Source organism: Strix uralensis, chromosome Z (assembly GCF_047716275.1).
Source record: "Strix uralensis isolate ZFMK-TIS-50842 chromosome Z, bStrUra1, whole genome shotgun sequence".
Classification (NCBI taxonomy): Eukaryota; Metazoa; Chordata; class Aves; order Strigiformes; family Strigidae; genus Strix; species Strix uralensis.
The window spans coordinates 75,022,684-75,043,258 of NC_134012.1; the positions used below are offsets into that span (position 1 = coordinate 75,022,684).

The 20,575-nt window shown below is 41.1% G+C and overlaps 1 protein-coding gene across 1 annotated transcript; it reads left to right on the plus strand.

The window, feature by feature from the left end:
* The first annotated feature begins 7,218 nt into the window (after window positions 1–7,218).
* Window positions 7,219–8,777, plus strand: LOC141938185 (protein FAM240B-like). Its single transcript, XM_074856820.1, has 2 exons — window positions 7,219–7,358; window positions 8,699–8,777. The coding sequence occupies exons 1-2, from the start codon at window positions 7,219–7,221 to the stop codon at window positions 8,775–8,777; spliced, it is 219 nt and encodes a 72-aa protein (XP_074712921.1).
* Window positions 8,778–20,575: the final 11,798 nt, after the last annotated feature.

Genomic DNA, 20,575 nt, shown 5'->3' on the forward strand with positions numbered 1-20,575 from the left:
TGATCTGCTGCTGAGAGGCTTTTTAATTTAATGGTACACACCTTCACATGAATCAGGATCAGTTTCTCTTGCATATTTTGTCAGAACTGGATGATCTAACAAAGATCATGAGCCCCGGGCAGGATTTATCTTCTTTGATCCTAGACCATCATGTCCTCCTGTACTCAAAAATCAAACAACAAAACAAAATGTGTCCAAGATCATTGACTAATAAATATTAATTGATGCTATATACTTGATCTTATGCATTCAGCAGTTCATAGGATCAGGCTGAAAATGTATCTGGCAGTGGGGAAAATCTAGTGATTAGAAACAATATTTCATCATGAAAGAATACTACAGCCACTTTAAATATGCCTTAGGTGTTGAAAATTAAATGTCAGTAAGAGTTGGACAAGTCTATGGAAAGCTCAGGAAAGGCATTTGGACATTCTCTATTGCATGATGCTTATGAACGCCTGTTCACTTGATGCTCGTCTCTGTGTGACTGCCATCACAGTCCTGTTTGTGTGTGCTGGTGGCAGGACGTGTGGGAATGCTGGTGGGTGCCACAGAGAGCTAGGGGCAGGGAGTGGGAGAAGCTGGAGAGCAGAGGGGCACTGAAAAGATGCTCCAGGGAAAGTTGAGATCGGTATGAACAGTCAGGGAGAAATGCAGCTCCAGCAAGAAGCAGAGAGATTTGACAGAGAGAACAACAGAGCTGGGGAAATAACTGGAAAGATGTTTGAAAATGGAGGTGTCAGACAGACAGGCTAGGCTGGAGGACTGACATGAGAGGTGACAAGGGCAGAAAGAGAAGATCAACAGACACCAAGGCAGAGAAGGGAAAAGTGAAGAGATGTCTCATGTAAGCCCTTGGCTATGGGCTGAGGGAGAAGAGTCAGTGAGAATCACAGAGTGGAAGAGAGTGAGTAGCTAAACAGACATGGGAGCAGAACTAGGATGATAACAATTGAACGGATGACCTGGAGGGAAGTGAAACTATTGATTCCTCAAGGGTTTTTCTCAAAAGGTTTTGAGAATTTTAACCCTCAGCTGGAGTACTGCTGAGCCATCTGGTACAGAAAAGCAAGGTAGAGAATTCGTTGCCTCCAGTTCTATAATTCAACCATTCAGGTGTCTGATATCCAGGAAGGGTGAAAGCAGATAAAGAGAACTGGCACCCAACAGATGAAGAGAACAGAAGAAAACACTTACAGTGCATGGTGTTCAAAGACATTGATACTGCCACTGTAGCAGTATGAGATGCAAAAACCACATAGCTGCTACGAGCCTTGTCTTAATATATTTCTTTGTCATAAAAGTATCGTATGAGAAAAGGTCCAAATTTTATAACAGTTCAAAGCATTTCAAGAATAGCCATTCTCCAGATGGGAAATATAGGCTCAGACGCATCAGCTTTTCACAGAAAAGCAATAATCAACTGTGGGAATTAGGAACAAAGGGAATGGTTGAACAGAGACTACTTCGTAGTGCCTGAGTGCAAACATTTTTGCTTGCATGTTAAAATTGCTTGACTTGCATGTTAGAATTGATTTGCTAGATGCACACCAGTAACTCATGCACACAGGTAACTCCTACTATTATTGCTCAATGACATGTCAGTATGGTTGTCATTTTCATACACAGAAAATTCCCATTGCGTGGAAAAGTCTAACTAATTTGACTGGAGTTTATACCCACAGAACAGATCTCCGGACTGAGCACACATCCCGGTAAGAGCATGTACTTCAAATTCTGACAAACTAGGAAATACTGCTGGCAGAATAAATCACTTGTCTAGAATTCATTGCAAACTCCAGACAATACTGTTTACAAAATAAAAGCATAGACTGGTAGTCTGTAATGCTGAAGTGCAAATGGAAAGAGAACAGTGCAGTATACATGCAAAGCCATGCATCTTTGCTGATGAGATACACTAATGAATTCTTGAAAGAAATCATCACAGTGTTGGGGACCAGCCTTCTCCCATCCCCAGTCTGGTGCTCCAGGACAGCTCCAAGAGGTGCAGCTCTGTAGCTGGGCACCAGCAAGGCAGTCAGAATGAGCTGTGAGAAACCTCTCCTCATGTCGCTCACAAGCAGCACTGAGGCTCAGGTCATTCGTGTGATAGACTGCACTGTGTTACCTACCACACAAACAGAAGGGTACAGGGGATTAAATGGAATTGATTTCTTCTGCCCCCAAAGAGTTTTACCCAGGACCTGGAGACTTAAGTTAGACTTGAAACTGGTATGTTTCCCCAGGCAGGATCTCAAAGCAAACATTAGTCAGCCCTTTGAGTTATGAATTGGTGCCAGCTGCAGAAGCAGAAAATAAATGATGTAGCCAAGATTCAAGGAAATAGAGGGACATCTTGGCTGTGGTTACTAGTCCCATTTTCTAAAATCAAAGCAGGTTTCTTATTGTTTTAAAGTCAAATGTCAACACTGGCGTAGATAGTCTACTCTCTTATACATCATGCAATTTTTTATTAATCCAATACATTTATATGTCAAGCACAGTCACCAAGCAAGGTCCATGAAAAGCTAGATGAATAAAATATTGTATTATTTTTAGGAAGATGAATAACAGCCTGAAAACTCTGACCAGTTGTGTTATGCAGGAAGCACAGAAGGGGAAAAGTAGCTTTTCTGACTGCTGTAGATGCTTTGTAAATTTTAGAAACCATTTGTAATAACAATTTGTGTTGTACTACAGGAAAAAACCCAGACTTTTCTTTACAGACCATTTTCTAGCTAAGAATCTTGTGACTTCCAATTCTCTCCATGAAACATTGTGTTTCTTATGGTGGTAACGGTTTCTCAAAGAACCAGTGAGTTCCAGCCTCAAACTATTGATTTTTTTCACTTACAAAAAAGTCAAGATGTCACATCGAATTGATCTTACATTCCTCTTTTGTTCTACCAACATAATTTTTGAGTTCCAGATAACAGTGCTAGTGTCACAGCTTCCCTACCTTTGTAAGATCTCCTTTAGCAAATTCATCCTAAATAATATCAACCTGCTCTAACATTGTTAAATCTAAAAATAAATAATCATCATGTTTATCTTGTGTAGGATAAAGCCTTCCTAGAGTTTATCCAGGTATTCCTTTCATTTGGGAGCAGCTACATTTGTTCACCGTCTTTCAACCAGGGTTCTGCCAAAGATGATGTCATGGTTTGAGCTCAGAGGGCAACTGAGCACCAGGCAGCTGCTCACTTCCCACTTCCCCCCCAGAGCTGGGAAGGAGGAAAACAAAAGACGCAAGAAATTGAGATAAGGATAGGGAGGGATGACGTCATTCATTATTAGCACAGGCAAAAGACAAGCTCCTTAGGGGAAGGGAAAAAAGAACATAAATTTAATACAGACACTAACAACAACAACACTTAACAGGCAGACAGGACAGTGAGAAGCACTACCACATCTTGAAAACACCTTCCCCTCCCACCTCCCTTCTTCCCAGGCTCAGTTTTGCTCCAGATATCTCTATCTCCTCCACCCCAGCAGCACAGGGAATGGGGGTTGTAGTCAGTCCCGCCTCTTCTTCCACCTCAGGGTGAGGGAGAACTTCTGGCATTCCTCCCCCATTCCAACACAGTCCCCCTCTCACAGGAGACAGTCCTCCACAAACCAACTCCGACATCAGTCACTCCCACACCCCTGCCTGTTGCAATCCTCCCAGCACTGAACTACATTAGTGGGGGCTTCTTCCCACAGGGTCCCGGCTTTCTTCAGGCACAGTCACCTCTCCCAGCGTGGGACCCCCCACAGACTGCAAATCGATATCTTCTCCACCACAGACCCCCCATGGGTGGCAGCGGGGGTGGCCCTGCCATCCCACCATGGGATACAGGGGAGTCTCTGCTCCGGCACAGCTTTCCCACTTCTCCTCCTTTCTTCCACTTACTTTGGTGTTCCCACAGATGTTCTCCTCGCAACTTCTCCTCATAACTCCCACAACTCCTCCCAGGATCCCCTTCTTAAATATGTTATTGCAGAGGTGCAGCTAATTGGCCTGGCCTTGGTGCAAAGGTGGGTCCAACTTGGCTACAGGGGAGCTTCGAGAAGCTTCTCACAGGGGCCACTGCTGTAGCCCCCTCCTCTGCTACCAAAAAAACCCCAGACACTCGCTCAAACCAGGGCAGATGATTACCAGAAAGACGCTCTCTTTATTGTCCTCTTGAAGGATTGTCACTAGAGGCTTAAATAAAGCTTCATTTAGTCCTAGCTGTTGCAGGGTTGTTTAAGTCAGACCTAACTGCAAGATCTATAAATGTCTATTACAAGTGCCTATATGCTTTAACAGTATATTTATGCCCACCTGTTGTATCATACATAGAGATTATTTGTTCAGGCTACTTCAGAGGCTGCTTCCATTATTTCTTTTCCATTCTTCTTTTTCCCTGTTAAACCAGGTCCTTTTTGCTAACTGCTCCAAATGAGATTCCAAGGTATGAAAATAAACTGTACCCTGGTGATAACTGCCAGTGCAAAGCCACAATACAGGCTTAAGTCCTGTTACTCTCCTCTGAAAAATGATGAAGTAGGAGGGGAAAATAAAGAGTTTCCATCACTGATAAAATTTTAGCACTTTATCTTAGGGCAAGTGAAATACTGATAGACTAAGATTTGATATCCCTGGTTGCCCACACAACCCCGAAGGTTTATAGCAACAGTTTTGAAATGGACAGTAGGACAGAGGTGAATTCAAACATGTATGTACGTGATGCATAAAGGCAAAGGAAACCAGGTGGGTTATTTTAGAAGAGTTATTGTGCAGTTCCTACAATCACCATGTGAATGAGTTCAAATAGAAGGTTTGAAATAAAAGGTAATTTAGGGTAGGATGATTCTACGGTTCAGAGAAGCAAATGCTGATGCACTGACACACTGGTGTTTATCAAGGATATATGAGGATCAGTAAAATAACCATGCAGAAATTCTAAGTTCAGTGGCTTTGATACATATTTGAGTGTTCTCCAGTATTAGGGGGAAAGAAAATAAAGAGGAAGATTAAGGGCTCAGTAAGAGAAAATTCAACACTAAAGTGTCCCTATGTTAACACAAAATAAAAGGTTAGAAAAGGAGAGGTTTGGACAATGGTCTTAGTGAGCAAGCACACACAAAGACGATTTCACAGATAACAGACAAAAGCACTAATTTCTGCTCCCCCCCCAAAAAAACCCCACACCCAAACCTGTAATGTGTAGTACTGTACATACTTGGTAGTTTCAACAGCATTCTAACATTCTTCTGAATACTGTTAGCACCAGATGTAAGGTAAATAACATTGAAGACTAATTCTGAACTTCTCTTTTATTTGGTTTAAAACTTTTTCCTTGAGATTTTTTGCTGTGGGGAGGGACGTTGGAGAGACACACCTATAAAATACATTCAAGCCAGCACCAAGAATCAGAAGGCAGAGAGGCAGAGCATTTAAAACCAGTAAAGTATATGTGTATTCTGAAAGCATATATTTCGGCTTGGTTATACCTTGTGTCAATGAGTTCCACAACTTTGCCTTATTCACGAAAGATATTCACTGTCATATATATAGAAAAGACACATCTACACTATATTAAACAGGAATTCATAATCATTCAGAAATTATTATGTTTTGGGATCAATTCTGATTAAGGAAACCAGGAGACCTTATTTCCTGACAGTTTATTTTGGAGCCTTGGGAATATCTGGGAATTTTGCTTGCTGCTCTTCAGAAATACTGTTATTCTCAGAGATTAACTCCTGGAGTGTAAAGTCCATTAGTCTGACCCACATGGCTGTTGCCGTATCTTTTTCAGATATTTCTAGATTACTCCTGGTACACAAAAAGTTAAAAACGGTAGTAACTGCTACCTGACAAGAGAGATTTAAATTGGCATTGGTATATATGTGGATATTTATAGAATACATATATTTTATGAAAACACATAGTCATACTAAGAGAACTTTTGACCTGGAATTGGTTATCCCCTAGGACAGCAGAAGGCATTTAGCTGTACTTGCAATTCATATTACAGACTGATGTCAACACTTATATATCCAGCTATAACTTGTTCAGAACCTGAAAAAAATGCTCAGTAAATTTATCTTCAAAAGTCAGGCTCAAATACTGTGCTTCTGTCATTTGTAGGCCATGAGTTGGTATATGGAGCTTTTACAAGGAACCACAGGGGAATCACAGGGAAATCCCAGCAAGAAAGCAACCTCTTCAAAAGGGCTGCTTTTGTTCTCTGCTCATAGATTCTTTATAATGTGTCTCACAGTTTTTCACAAAACAGCCAAATCTCAAAATGGAATTATGTAAAGATTACCAGTTCCCAGTTTTGCTTTTCTTCAGATGCCTGGCAGCAGAATGGCAGCAATTTCTTCAAGCTTTTCCAGGCTAACCTTGAGGGGCCTGTTTACTAGCTCTCTGTGGCTCTGATTAAAATAAATTACAAATAATTGCCATGAATTCAAACAGCACATGAGAGAGCGCTAAATACTTGTTAAAAAAAAATTAAATGTTCTGGAAAACATTATAATGGTATGTTCATGCAAAACCACACAACAATTTGGAAGGCAGCATTGATATATTCATTCCATATTTAATGAAGTTTTGAGAGTAATTATATGATTTTCTGGCTCTAATATGAGATAGAGGACCTTGACTGTTAACCCATGAAGAGTCATCCTGAGACAGATATTCTTAAATTCTTAACTTTTCTCCATTCCCAGATAAAGCTAAGGTAAGTGTCATAATGATTAACAGCAAATCACCAGAGCTCTTTTTCTTCATTGTTTTAATCTTAATCTACAATGGCCACTTTATCATTTTATAGACATGAAAACAGTGAGGAAAAATCCCCCTAGGTCTGGCAATTTTTACATTTCCTTTCCATTTTTTAGTACAGTGAAAGGTAACTTAATCAGTAAGCTAGAGAATACAACAAAACTGTCCCACACTGTGAGCTTAAAGGTCACAGGCACGTGGAGACGAGAGATATTTGAGGTGAACAAGTAAGAATTCAAATCACTGCAGACAGCATATCCTCAAGTGTCAAAGCTAGGAATGAAAAGCTTAAATAGTGAGTTATGCCCACTGTTATCCAGATCCTACAAAAAAAAAGACTGTGTGACCCTAACACTGTGAAAATGTAAAACAACAACAGTGTGCTTTAACCATGAAAACAGAGGAGGAACCAATAACTTGTCATATGATTGTTTCAAATTTCTCCTTTAGAGAAAATGAATAGCCAATACATACGTCATGAAGTGCGGGGATGCGAAACTAGTGACCTGAGGAAATTCTGGGAAAAGACTATTGAACAACAAACTCGGTATCTGCAAATTGAAAAAGAACGTCAGCGAAGAAGTGCTCTGACAAAGTGGGTAGTGTGCATCCAGAAAAGTTATTTGAATTTGCATTGTAATGCTGTTTTAAAGAAAAGTGATACCTATATTTAAGTCATGCAATGAAAGCAGAAAGTATTTTTCTTAGATTTTTAGAAAATAATAAAGCTTCCCAAATTGACATGCTAATGCTAACATGTCTAAGCTGTGGATTCACAGGACAAGAGAATAATTCACTCTTGTTCCATAAATGGGTGCAAAGTGTGGGAACATTCTGAAGTTATCAGGACAATATCTAGCAGTGCAGACTTGTCTTGAACATCATGGCTTATGTTCATAGCAGAGCTACCACAGATGTGTACCTGGCCCACCTTCTTTCTCTGTGACCTTGTTTTCACAAGAATATAGTTTTAATTAATTAAGATTAAGATTAATTAAGAATTAAAATGGATTAATCTGCATAATGTAAATCCATAATAAAGCAGATAGTCCAAGTGTACTAACTGACTAAGGCAACCATCATCCATAGCCATATTTACCTTAATCAGCCACAATGACCAGTCTGCGGCAACAGCAGTACAGTTTTACTTCACATGAAGTCTCCATAAGTTGAAGGCACATGCAAAGATGGCTATTTTGTCTTGAGATCATTCAATGAGAGCATTTTTTCAAAATCTCCCTCATACCTCTCTTTGGATTTATGCTTGAAAAAATAGGAGCAAGGATGGCCTTGCATTAATAACTCTGGATGAAGGAAGACTGGAATTAGTCTAGCATATTTTATCCGTTTGTAACTAATCTAATTTTAATGTCTCAACTCTTCAGGTGTGAAATTCCTGTCTTTTCTATTTGAGGCAGTCTTTCTGTGGTACCTAGACACTACCAAAAAAAAAAAAAAAAAAAGAGAGAGAAAAAAAACAACAAAGTGTCACTTAAAGCTGTCTGCTGTGAGTCTAACAGAAGTTTCAACATATACCGTGTTTCCAAGCCAAACAGTGCTCAGAGGCCTCTATGCAGTACTTTCTTTAATGTGTTTCTGAGGAGGAGGGGACTGGGGAAATGTTGGGTGATGCTACCCAGCAGGTGGCAGCAGGCAAACTCTAGTGGAGATGACAAGTCACTCCGACACACACAGAGGCACTTGAGAGAGGGCACACTGGAGATGAAGATGAACCACAAAGCTCAGGTGAGCTCTCATCGGGATTTAAGAGTTAGTCCTGAAGTGCCATCCACCAAAACACTCTAAAAGGGCAGGACAGTTTGCATGGCCACTGGGAAAAAGCACCAAAGGATAGCACCGCTGGGAAACATTGAGAGTATAAATGTGTTCCCTGTAAAAATATGGGGACAAGCTGATCCATGTTTCTGTCCTTAGGCTCAGAAATGAATGGATGGAGAGGCTGGAAAAACGGATAAAGATGTTGAGGACCCAACCCGAAGACCCATCTAGCTGAAGATCCCACACTCATTACATGTTTGGGGAAAAAGAAAATTACTTTGTAGGAAGGCATGATGGTGTGATGCAAAAGCTTAAGTCAGTTTTACTTTGTGGCTTAAATGAGCTATAATTAATTAGCTGTCAGAAGTTTCATATGTAAAATGTCTGTTGCTGCTTTCAAGATTATGCATTCATCCCTTCATTTGATAAACAGATTGAAGTACTCTGAAGTCTTCAAGACTAATAAATCGTGGTTCACTGAGTTACAGAAGCTTGGAAAAAGAGTTTAGCTACACAGTTAGTGCTCAGCAAACGCATTTCCTCAACATTTTAGGCTCTGTATATGATTGTAATCTAATGAAGCTATTTTCTTTCAAAATTGTGTAATGAATAGTTGAGATTTTTTTTTTTAACACAGCAGACCCCAACTCAGAATACGGAAGAGGGGACATACACAAACAATGCCACCACATCCCAGATCACTACTGTAGTCAAATTTGGTGGGAGTTACAGATCCTAGCTGCCATATTAAAAGTCTGTGAAGCTATTTATGTATCTTGATAAATAGGCTCTGTGAGACACCACCAAGAGTTTCTTAATTAGTTAACCCACACTGGATAACTTGAGACACTATATTAACAAAGACAAAACAATTTGGGATTCTTGAGGTTGCTTCTGGTATCCAACCTGGCTTGTCTAGAGCTGGACTGATATCTCAGTTTCACAGAGCAGCTTGATGCATTTTCACAGCTGTCTGTCATCATGAGTGATGAACACACTTTTTCCTCTAGCACTTTTTCCCTCTAAGACCCAGTATGTATTCCTTAACAACCAGTACCTTCAGAAATATGACAGGTTTCCTCTCCCACATTCACCATTAGTCAAAAATGTTTCTAGGTCCCTTCCTAATGCTTCATTAGGAAATGTGGCATTTCTTCCAACAGTATCAAAGCATTTCAATAGGCTGGTGTAATAAAATTGTTTCCTTTTTAGGGTGACTACTCTGTTGCCACCAGAATGCTTGGAGTAATGTACTGCAAAATAAGTTGTTTTGAGCATTGTAAAAATCTCTTCCCTCGGTTGCTTAACCTTTTAGTCCCTTTTTATAAGACAATTTCACTACTTCTCTGGTAATTCATATTGTTATCAGAGTAAAGAAGATTTGAATTGCCAGTGGCATGAAAAGAGAACAGCAGAAGGGTATGGGGTTTTAAAAGATTTAGAACATCTGTTCTTTTTAAAGCAAAACAAAAATTTTAAATGCTATATTTTCTCTTTTTTATCCATCAGCTTTTAAATTCATTTTTGTGTGTCCCAAGGTCAAACCAAATCTATTATGGGAATTTAAACATGTAAATAATGTTTGGGAAGCCTGAGGAATCCATGAAAGCATGTAAAGAAGATGACCTTGGAACATATACTCAGAAATCAAGACATCAATGGGTATGCCACCAATCTTGAGAGCAGTATTTGCCTGCCAGCTGAAAAAAGGTGTTAAACTCATGTTCTTTAGTTGAGCCTTTCTTAAGTAACTTTAAAAGTAACATCAACTGGGAGTATGCAGGATAACAGTATAATTACAGTATAGCTGTGCTTTAATAACAATCACCAGGTAGACACACAATTTAATATTGGGTTTTAGTAAAAATTCAATTTCTTTGAAAATGCCAGTTCACACACTTCAGTTCTCCCATCATCTGCCTGTGCCTTATGCTTACTGAAGCTCTACCTGAACTCCATCATGAAACAGCACTGATTTTTATACCATTTTGGTTGAAATCAGAGCTTGAACTGAGCTAAGGGAAACACTTTGCATGCCCATATTCACAAGGTGCAAAACAGAGGGAATCAGAGTTGGCATATTTTAAAAATGAAAGATGTACCCCTGGAATGAGCTTTTCTTTGCATCTCACATAGCTGAAATCCTTCTCTTCTCATGAAGTAAGTCAGAATAAGGAAAATCCATGGAGAACCAGGAAAAGATGTGCCAGGAATTGAGTCCCATCTGAGTCTCTCATTGAGCATCCTGTATGCTTATGTCACTTAAGAATGTTTTGAAATAGGTCCCTATCAAGCTAGAACACCCAAAAGTCAATGCTTTAAAATTATAAAAAGGAACTTATTTTTTACAGACTTCCTCTATTCCAGCCCAAACCCAAGAGGAGTTCTGAAAACATATTTCCAGAATTAAGCGACTTTTCTTCTGAGCTTTGAAGTTTCACCTTTAGTGTCTAGATGAAAGATTTCAGGCTCAGGTTCCACAGCATTAGATTCAGGACTTTGGGCCATGTAATCTTTATTTATCTAAGTGGTAGCAGCATGTTTGGATACAAACGCCACCACTTTTGCAGGGGTAATGTCTAGGAGTTTTGTAAATTACCACCAAAAAAAGAACATATATCCAGAGAAATAAATAAAATTTAGAGTCAATCAGCAAAATAAAGAAGTGTGATAGCATTAAAATTCAAACTTAAATGTCAAGAAAAATCTTAAACAGAAGCTGGAGCAGATTCCAAGATGAAAATGATTCCAGCAGTTTGAAAACAAAAAATATAAATCTTTCATTCACCTTGAAAGTTATAAGATAAATTAGAAGGAGGCAAAAAAAAAGTAAACTGCAATTTCTGTGAGTCTCAGAAATGAGCCATAACATTATAAAAAGGAGTAGAGAAACCTGGTTGTAGGACTGGAAGAGTCATCAGCTAAAAACTGATAAAATCAGCTGGGTTTTATAAAATCATTGTGGTTAGAGAGGATGTTTAGATGCTCTTCGGACTTTTTCACCAATATGCAGTTTCAGAGTGCAGTATTCAGTTAAACAGGTTAAACTTAATAATTTAAATGTTTATAAAATAGCTCCTTGAAGAAACAATTTCTCTTCATTCTTTTCTATCTGTATTTTCACATTGCTTTTGAGTGTAACAGTAAGAGATTTTGAGTTATGCTGATCTAAATTTATTAGCTTTGTAATTAAAATGTTGTGGATACTTGCTTATCTTCCTATGTTTCCTTATTTTATCGTTCCTTTGCTTCATCCTGACACTCAGTGGCAAGAAAATGCATGTCACTTTTCGAAAAATCTTGTAACAGTGACAAAAATCAAACATAGTAAAGTTTTATCATACGCTGAAGCAAACACTAAACAATCTGGACCCAAGTCTTTTTAAATAGTATTTATGGGAAGTACTCTGCATGCTAACACAAGAGTGACAGATACTCCATTTTAGCCTTATTAATGATCTTTCTAGCGTACGGATAAGGGCTGACAGCTGTGAAGAATAATTTCATCAGTAACTTAACAGACTTCTTAGCAGTTTAGCCCAAATGGAGACAGCTTAAATACAGTTCTTTGTTTCATAGTCCTTCCTGACCAGTGTCCTTCCCTAACCAATGAGCTTCTCTCTGGAGCTCTCTAATTAAAGAGCAAATAATCACAATTCAGCCACTGCAGGCACATTTTGAATATAACAAATGATGCAAGTCAGGCAAAAGGCAGGATGTCTTTCTGGTAATATGGTAGAGACAAACCAGAGAGATGGTTCAGCTATGCCCAGCTGAAGCTTCCTAGCCCTGCCACAGCAGTTTCTGCAGTGAAGCCTGTCCTGCAGCCCCGTGCAGGATCACCCAGCAGACTGTCTTCAGTGTGCCACCCAAAGGTCATGTGTTCCCTACTGCACAACCACTTCATGCCTGTGCAACTCTGCCTCTTTGGTCTTCTGACCACATTCACTGAAGAGGAGACTGATCCGCTGGCCAGTTCTGAGGTGCCTGAAGTTGTCAGCGCTGAAGTAAACCCACCACACAATACCAAGTTCACCTACCATATTCTGTGTTTAGTGTAGCATTAAGTACAAATAAGTTATTTCGCATTATAGAAAAGCCCACTGGCTACCTCCAAGATTTTGATCCCATGATACACAAGCAATGTGAGAGGTAATCCCAGCCACACAGACTTCACTGTGTAAACATGACAGAAACAGAGGAAAGATGGGCCAGAGACAGAGGTCAGGGAAGAGCCATGGTACCTGAGCTGGGTACGAAGTCAGAGTCCAATTGTTCCACATGGATAATGTAATCCATGTACACAGTAGCTCCAGCTGGAACTGAAATCCATCTATAGTTTCTTCTAATAAACAGGTCTGAAAAATAAAAACATCCTGAAGTAATCCATGAAAGGTGCCATAGTTGGTGTAAAATCACAGAATCACAGAATCACAGAATTGTCTAGGTTGGAAAAGACCTTGAAGATCATCCAGTCCCACCATCAACCCAACATTAACAGTTCCCAAAATACACCATATTGAGGGAATCAGTAGTCATGTAACTAGATTCTCACCATAAAAATTTGAGGAAAACGAAGAGTCAGACGTTACTGGGAGGCCAGGTTTATGAAGTGAACTGGGAGATCATTGAGTCTGAAGAAGCAGAATAGACAGCTTTGGGGAGGGAAGGAAGTTAAAGAAGATGAAGAAGAGATAATGTCTTACACTGAAAGGGTTTTGAAGAGATTCAGGTGAAGGTCTAACATTGATTACAGGTTTTATTGTTTGAACTTATCTTCTCACCTCTCCGTGTTACACACGGAGCCTCTCCCAGACATCACTGCTGTTGTTAGCTCAGCCACATACACATTAAGTACACACGATCTTCAGCAACTGCTCAGTGGAAGCTATATTAGAGATAGATCTGAACCCTAAGTCATGGTGTTGTGTGAGCCTTTCTATAATCAGGTAAGACATTTCTCCATGCTAAAAGCTGCAGCCAACCTCTTCTCACATAAAGAGGACTCAGTCTGGATCAAACTGACTTATATCCTACAAGTAGGACTGGTAACAGAGTACTAAAATTTCAAGGTTGATGAGGAATTCTCATGTCAAAGTATGTCAAAATATAGATAGCTTTTTGAAAGACCTCTAAATTTTCAGGCCTGAATTTATCCCTCTTAGGATGAGAATCCCATTCTGAGAGTGGCCTTGTGAGTCGAAGGCAATCCCCAATATCAGTACAGACTGGGGGATGAATGGATTGAGAGCAGCCCTGTGGAGAAGGGTCTGAGAATACTGGGGAATGGAAAACTGGACATGAGCTAGCAATGTGTGCTTGCAGTCCATAAAGCCAGCTGTGTCTTGGGTTCCATAAAAAGAAGCATGGCCAGCAGTTCGATGGAGGTGATTCTCACTCCCCCTCTATTTCACTCTCATGAGACCCCACCTGGAGTACTGCATCCAGATCTGGGGTCCGCAGTACAAGAAAGACATGGACCTGTTGGAGTGGGTCCAGAGGAGGGCCACAGAAATGGTCAGAGGGCTGGAACACTTCTGTGGAGAGAGGCTGAGAGAGTTGGGGTTGTTCAGCCTGGAGAAGTGAAGGCTCTGGGGACACTTATTGCAGCCTTTCAATGTATAAAGGCAGCTTATAAGAAAGATGAAGAGAGATTTTTTACAAAGGTCCATATGACAGGACAAGGACTAACAGTTTTAAAGTGAAAGAGGATAGATCTAGATTGGACATGAGGAGGAAATATTTCACGATGAGGGTGGTGAGACACTGGAACAGGTTGCTCAGAGCAGTGTTAGATGCCCCATCATTGGAAGTGTTCAAGGTCAAGTTGGATGGGACATTGAGCAACCTGATCTAGTGAAAGATTTCCCTGCCCATGGCAAGAAGGTTGGACTAGGTGATCTTTAAAAGTCCCTTCCAACCCAAACCGTTCTGTAATTCTATGATTCTGTGATTTTCTAATTCTATAATTAGAACAAGGACAGCACAGTGCCTGCAGTAAGAAGGGAAGATCAAACCAGAGTGCCCAAAGACATGTTCTGTCTGAGAGTCTCCAGAGAAGACAGCTGTGATACACCTAGCTCACAGCTTTTTAAGTTAATGCCTTAACATTTGTAGGGCACTTTTCTGTTGGCAACCTGCTGTCTGTAGCTGCTGGTAGCTGTCTGGAGACTTAGCCTGGTACAGGGACAGTTTATAAAGTGCTGTCACAGAATACCCTACTTATACCTCTTAACTTACTCTCCTGCCAACACAATCTACTTTTTGCTAATGAGTAAATATGATATCCTCAACCTATCCTACAGTTCTACAATTTGTCTTACTTTTACGATACATATTACTAATGTGAGCACTCCCTGAGCATTCCTCACAAAGAAAAAACTCTCTCAGCTCTTTATCCTCCTCTGCAACCATTTTCTTATTAGTGAGCACAGTGTGCAAGACCATGGTTGCAGCTGCTTTAAAAACATGGAACCTTTCCCAGAGGCTTGTTTTTATTCCCATCTCACTCCTTGCACATATTCCTTTTTATAATCTCACCACTCTTCGGTCCCAGAGGATTCAGTGCAGTAGCCCTGGTGTCAGAGGTCACTGGCAAAGTTTAGTCTGAGATTTGAGTGCTTTGTATTTGTGACCCTTTGCCCCCTTTCTGCATTGGGAAGGAGAAAGAACAAATTCACCAAGCAGTCTAATATCCACATCCCAACATTCACTGTATAAAATAGAGCTGCTTTTGAATTGTAAAACTGGTAGATAATTTTCAGGCACTAACTCTGACCACTTTAAAATGCACATATTATCTCTAAAACCAGGGAGCAGTCACCAAGTATTTAAATAGTTTTTCTTCTCCTTACCCCAGGATGAGAGTTCAATACCAAATTCTATCCCAGAACAAATTTTTATGGACAAGTAATAAAGTCCTTTGAAACTAGGGCATTACAATAGAAATGCTGAAATAGCCTTACCCATGGACAGGAAAGAACAGTGCAATATAATTATTTAATACGACCTGTAATCTTCATGGTGCTCTAAATCAAAAGGAAAATGAGAGGCTTTACATAATGCTGAAAAATCTACAGGGACTTTGATGTTGTTCTAATCCCTCACTACCTAATAGTTCATTTAATGTCCAAGCAATGTGAATGGTACTTCATGTGACATTTAAGATTATTGTAATTAGAAAGGTTAGAGCAAAAACCAACTGGGGAAAAAAAAATGTTCGCTGTTTGACTTGATTTAGGGAGATTAAATGTTGTTGTCAGAGTATCTAAGCAGTGTTTCATGATTTAGGTCATGTTTTAAAGTGAAGGTATGGGAAATTATCAGGTAGTCTATTGAAAAAGAAAAGCAAACAGAAGCTCATATAATCCTTGTATTTTTTGCAGGTTATTAATAGGCAATGTTACTCTGAAGGCCAAATGATAGGATAGCCTTTTCATCCACAGAGAGAAGCTTTAAAGCTGAGGATCAGCTGTACCAAAAGCAAGGGCAGTGGGACTCTGTGGGTTGCTGAATGGTCCCATGACCAGTATCAGCTGCCACCCCAAAAGGAGCTTTGCGAATTGTTCCTCAGTGGTTACTGGAGCTACACATGCATAGATTTGTGCACTGAAAACATACCAAAAAACCTAGGCACCCTTATTCAGCCCTCATCAAATAATATCACAGCCCAAAAGCAGTCATATTAACAAGAATTAGTGAGTCAGAAATGCCAAGACTTTTTTTACAGCCCTTGGGGACCTACTGATCTGTGGGAATACAGAGACCCTTTAGCCCAGCTGATGCACAGTGTAAAGAGGTGCAGCTGAGCTCAAGAGGGGAGCTCTGCAGCACAGTCCAGGTCCTCAATACACAAGAGAGCCTGCTTGCTCCATGCCCATCTCTCAGCCCCCACATCTTTTGTGTATTGCAGGATTCTCAAGGAGAGCTTTGCTCTCATCTTTAAGGTTTCACTCCACTGAATGGAACTCTCAGAGGGCCAGGAGATCAGTCTTTTCCTGAAAATTCCTCAGCACAAGCTCACAGGGTGATTCATGGTCTGCAATTTAACAAATGTATGAGCAGACAAACATTAGGAGCTCACAACCCCGCTCCTAGTCATGATCTCTATTCCCTCCCCTCTAGCCTCCCCACCTCCCTCCTTGTGCTCACAGAGCTGCTGGGGAGGCTGTGCAGTGAAACAACTGTGAGAACCCATCCAGCCGAAATAAACAGATATACACGTCTTTTTGCTTGGGTGGCTTTCATCTAGATCTGCTCCCTGATCTTGTTCTGTCCCTGCTCACGTACTTGTACAGGAGGTAGAGGGGTGCCAGCATTATGGCTAATGGAGAGCAGAGCTGTGCAGCACACCACTCATCCTGGCTATTTAAGATAGACTCCATGCTGCCCATGTCCAAGCTATTTAACAAATTACCTCCCCAGTTTGTTTGAATGCAAAAGCATCTCATTAATAATTGCTCTAATTGGTTAAAAAAAAAAATAAATCCAAGCCACCAAACAGTAACATATACCTAAAATTTAGACATTTTTATTAATACATCTCAGAGCATTTAATGATGAGACTTTTTACCTCATTCTTTCACTGCTAGGGAAAATAAGGCAGGGAACCATTGTTTTTTAGGGCACATAACTGGTCAGTGCTGGAACTTGGTTAATCCCAGCTCTGTGCACCAGTCCAGCTCCCTGTCTGCCAGGAAACACTTTCAAACACAATCAAAATGCACCCATACTGGCCAAAATATTGCAGACTTTTACTATGTATGGCTTTAGCTCATTCATAAATTACATGTCCCAGATATACTCCATTTATTGTTTTCCAGAAAACAATATTCTCTATCATAATCACACAAAGAACAAACCTGTCCTGTAAAAGTTCTTCAGTTCTCTTTAAAGTTGTGTTTCATTCCCATGCTTAGATGAGGGAGAAACATCCTTTTTCTATCACTGTTTTGCAATCCAACCCTTCCAGAATTTTTGGTCAAAGCAACTAAGAAAAATCCAGCATATATACAACAAGGAATTTAACAATTCTTTATGAAAAGGGATCCAGGCTGAATTTTCTTAAGACTGTCCATGGAACTGTTTGCACAAAACCTCTTAGTTTTGGACATCTTCTGTACAGAGCATTTATTCATCCAACACATGTTCACATTAAAATGGGTTATTCAAGAAAGTGGCCATCTCAGGTCAGAGACTATTATATTGAACCAAATGATCCTTCTTTACACATAAGTTAAAACCACCACAAATTACTTTTATGATTATGGTGACCTTGATCTCTTATTTTATAGTTTCTTTCAACTCAAGAGCAATATTATTTCAAGAAAATGGAAATATAGCTCCTCATCTTCACAGTACATATGACCTGAAAGAGACTTTGCTTTACCTGAACAAAGCAGCTTTCAGGAACAAAAGATTGCCTCCTAGTGTAATACTGATGTAACGTTTCTCTGCTTTCATACACCAGAAACAATGAGACAACACATAGCTGAGCTGGAAGAATGATTTAGCTATCAGTGCTACTAGTTTTTCTTTCAGAACACCAAATGTTAAAACTCATCTTGGACCAGTTTCTTATTTAATTTGATCTTTTTCTTCCAAAACTCAGGAGACTCAGCATGCTGAACCAAGAAGACCAGGTTAAGACATGTGACACCAAAACACAGCAGCTGTATAGTTCTAAAGGACCTATTTCCAAAACCTCTGTCATTTTAGCCTTAATGTCCACACACATGCCCACAGCTCTGCTACTGGATTGCCCGGAACTGCCACAGCCTTGAACCATTAGGCACTTCACTCATTCCTCCCTCAAGTGTGACAATAGGCAAGGCAGCAAACAAGGCCTCTGACAGGGCCGGTGAGATTAACATATTTCTCACATGTGCCAGGAAGAATGTCTCTCCTGGAGAACATAGCACAGAATACCACCTTATACAAAAGGGATACAGAACAAACGGACAAAGAATATCCTTTCCATTTCCTTAGCTGAGGTACTCTGCCTAGCCATTAGGGCATGTTCCCAGTGAGGAGAAGATAGAGATTTTCCTCAGCCCAAGCAAATTCCTGACTGTATGTCTGTGAAAAAATCTCAACTGTTTTATGGTACTTGAACTCAGTTGTGAAAAAACAAATTCACTGGCACAAACCTGAGCATGTGTATATATAAGCAATATGTGAAAGGAAACCGGCTTTCCTGAAGTTACAAGTTGCATACAAAATCTTCACATCAGTATAATACATATACTAGGAAGCTGATGGAAGAGGACCTCTAGGATCTCCCACAGATCTCACAGCTTCATTTTGAAATGGGGCATCGCAGCCTTACATCCCTTATAGGCAAGAAGCTGCCCTATCCATCTTTCCTTCAGAGCACAACCCTGCTGATGGCGATATGACAAAAGCTCAAACAGAGGGTCAAGCTGTTCAAGAGGTCCAGGCTGAGATCACAAATCACAGACTCACAGAATCACAGAATCATATCCCTCAGCGCTATGTCGACCCTAGTTTTAAACACCTTCAGGGATGGGGACTCCACCACCTCCCTGGGCAGCCCATTCCAACGCCTAACAACCCGTTCTGTAAAGAAATGCTTCCTAATATCCAGTCTAAACCTTCCCTGGCACAAATTGAGGCCATTACCTCTTGTCCTATCGCTTGTTACTTGGTTAAAGAGACTCATCCCCAGCTCTCTGCAACCTCCTTTCAGGTAGTTGTAGAGGGCGATGAGGTCTCCCCTCAGCCTCCTCTTCTCCAGACTAAACAACCCCAGTTCCCTCAGCCACTCCTTGTACGACATGTGCTTCAGACCCTTCACCAGCTTCATTGCCCTTCTCTGGACACACTCGAGTAATTCAATGTCCTTTTTGTAGTGAGAGGCCCAAAACTGAACACAGTCATCGAGGTGCGGCCTCCCCAGTGCCGAGTACAGGGGTAAGATCACTTCCCTGTCCCTGCTGGCCACGCTATTTCTGATACAAGCCAGGATGCCATTGGCCTTCTTGGCCACCTGGGCACACTGCTGTCTCCTGTTCAGCCGGCTGTCAATCAACACCCCCAGGTCCCTCTCTGACTGGCAGCTCTCCAGCCACTCCTCCCCAAGCCTGTAGCGCTGCTGGGGGTTGTTGTGGCCCAAGTGCAGCACTCGGCATTTGGCCTTATTGAAACTCCTACAGTTGGCCTGAGCCCATCGCTCCAGCCTGTCCAGGGCTCTCTGCAGAGCCTCCCTACCCTCGAGCAGATCAACACTCCCACCCAACTTGGTGTCATCTGCAAACTTACTGAGGGTGCACTCGATCCCCTCGTCTAGACCATCAATAAAGATGTTAAACAGGAGTGGCCCCAAAACCGAGCCCTGGGGGACACCACTCGTGACCGGCCGCCAACTGGATTTAACTCCATTCACCACAACTCTTTGGGCCCGGCCAGCCAGCCAGTTTTTTACCCAGCCAAGCGTGTGCTCATCCAAGCCATGAGGAGCCAGTTTCACCAGAAGAATGCTGTGGGAAATGGTGTCAAAGGCCTTACTAAAGTCAAGGTAAACAACATCCACAGCCTTTCCCTCATCCAATAAGCAGGTCGCCCTGTTGTAGAAGGAGATCAGGTTTGTCAAGCAGGACCTGCCTTTCATAAACCCATGCTGACTGGGCCTGATCATCTGGTTGTCCTGCATGTGTTGTGTGATGGTACTCAGGATGAGCTGCTCCATCAGCTTCCCGGGCACCAAAGTCAAGCTGACAGGCCTGTAATTTCCCGGATCATCCTTCCAACCCTTCTTATATATGGGCGTCACATTGGCCGATTTCCAATCTGTCGGGACCTCCCCGGTCAGCCAGGACTGCTGGTAAATGATGGAAAGCGGCTTGGTGAGCACCCCAGCCAGCTCCTTCAGCACCATCGGGTGTATCCCATCTGGTCCCACAGACTTGTGTATGTCTATGTGATGCAGTAGGTCACTGACTATCTCCTCCTGGATTGCGGCGGGGTCGTTCTCCCAGTATCTGTCTTCTGGCTGAGGAGGCTGGATTCCCTCAA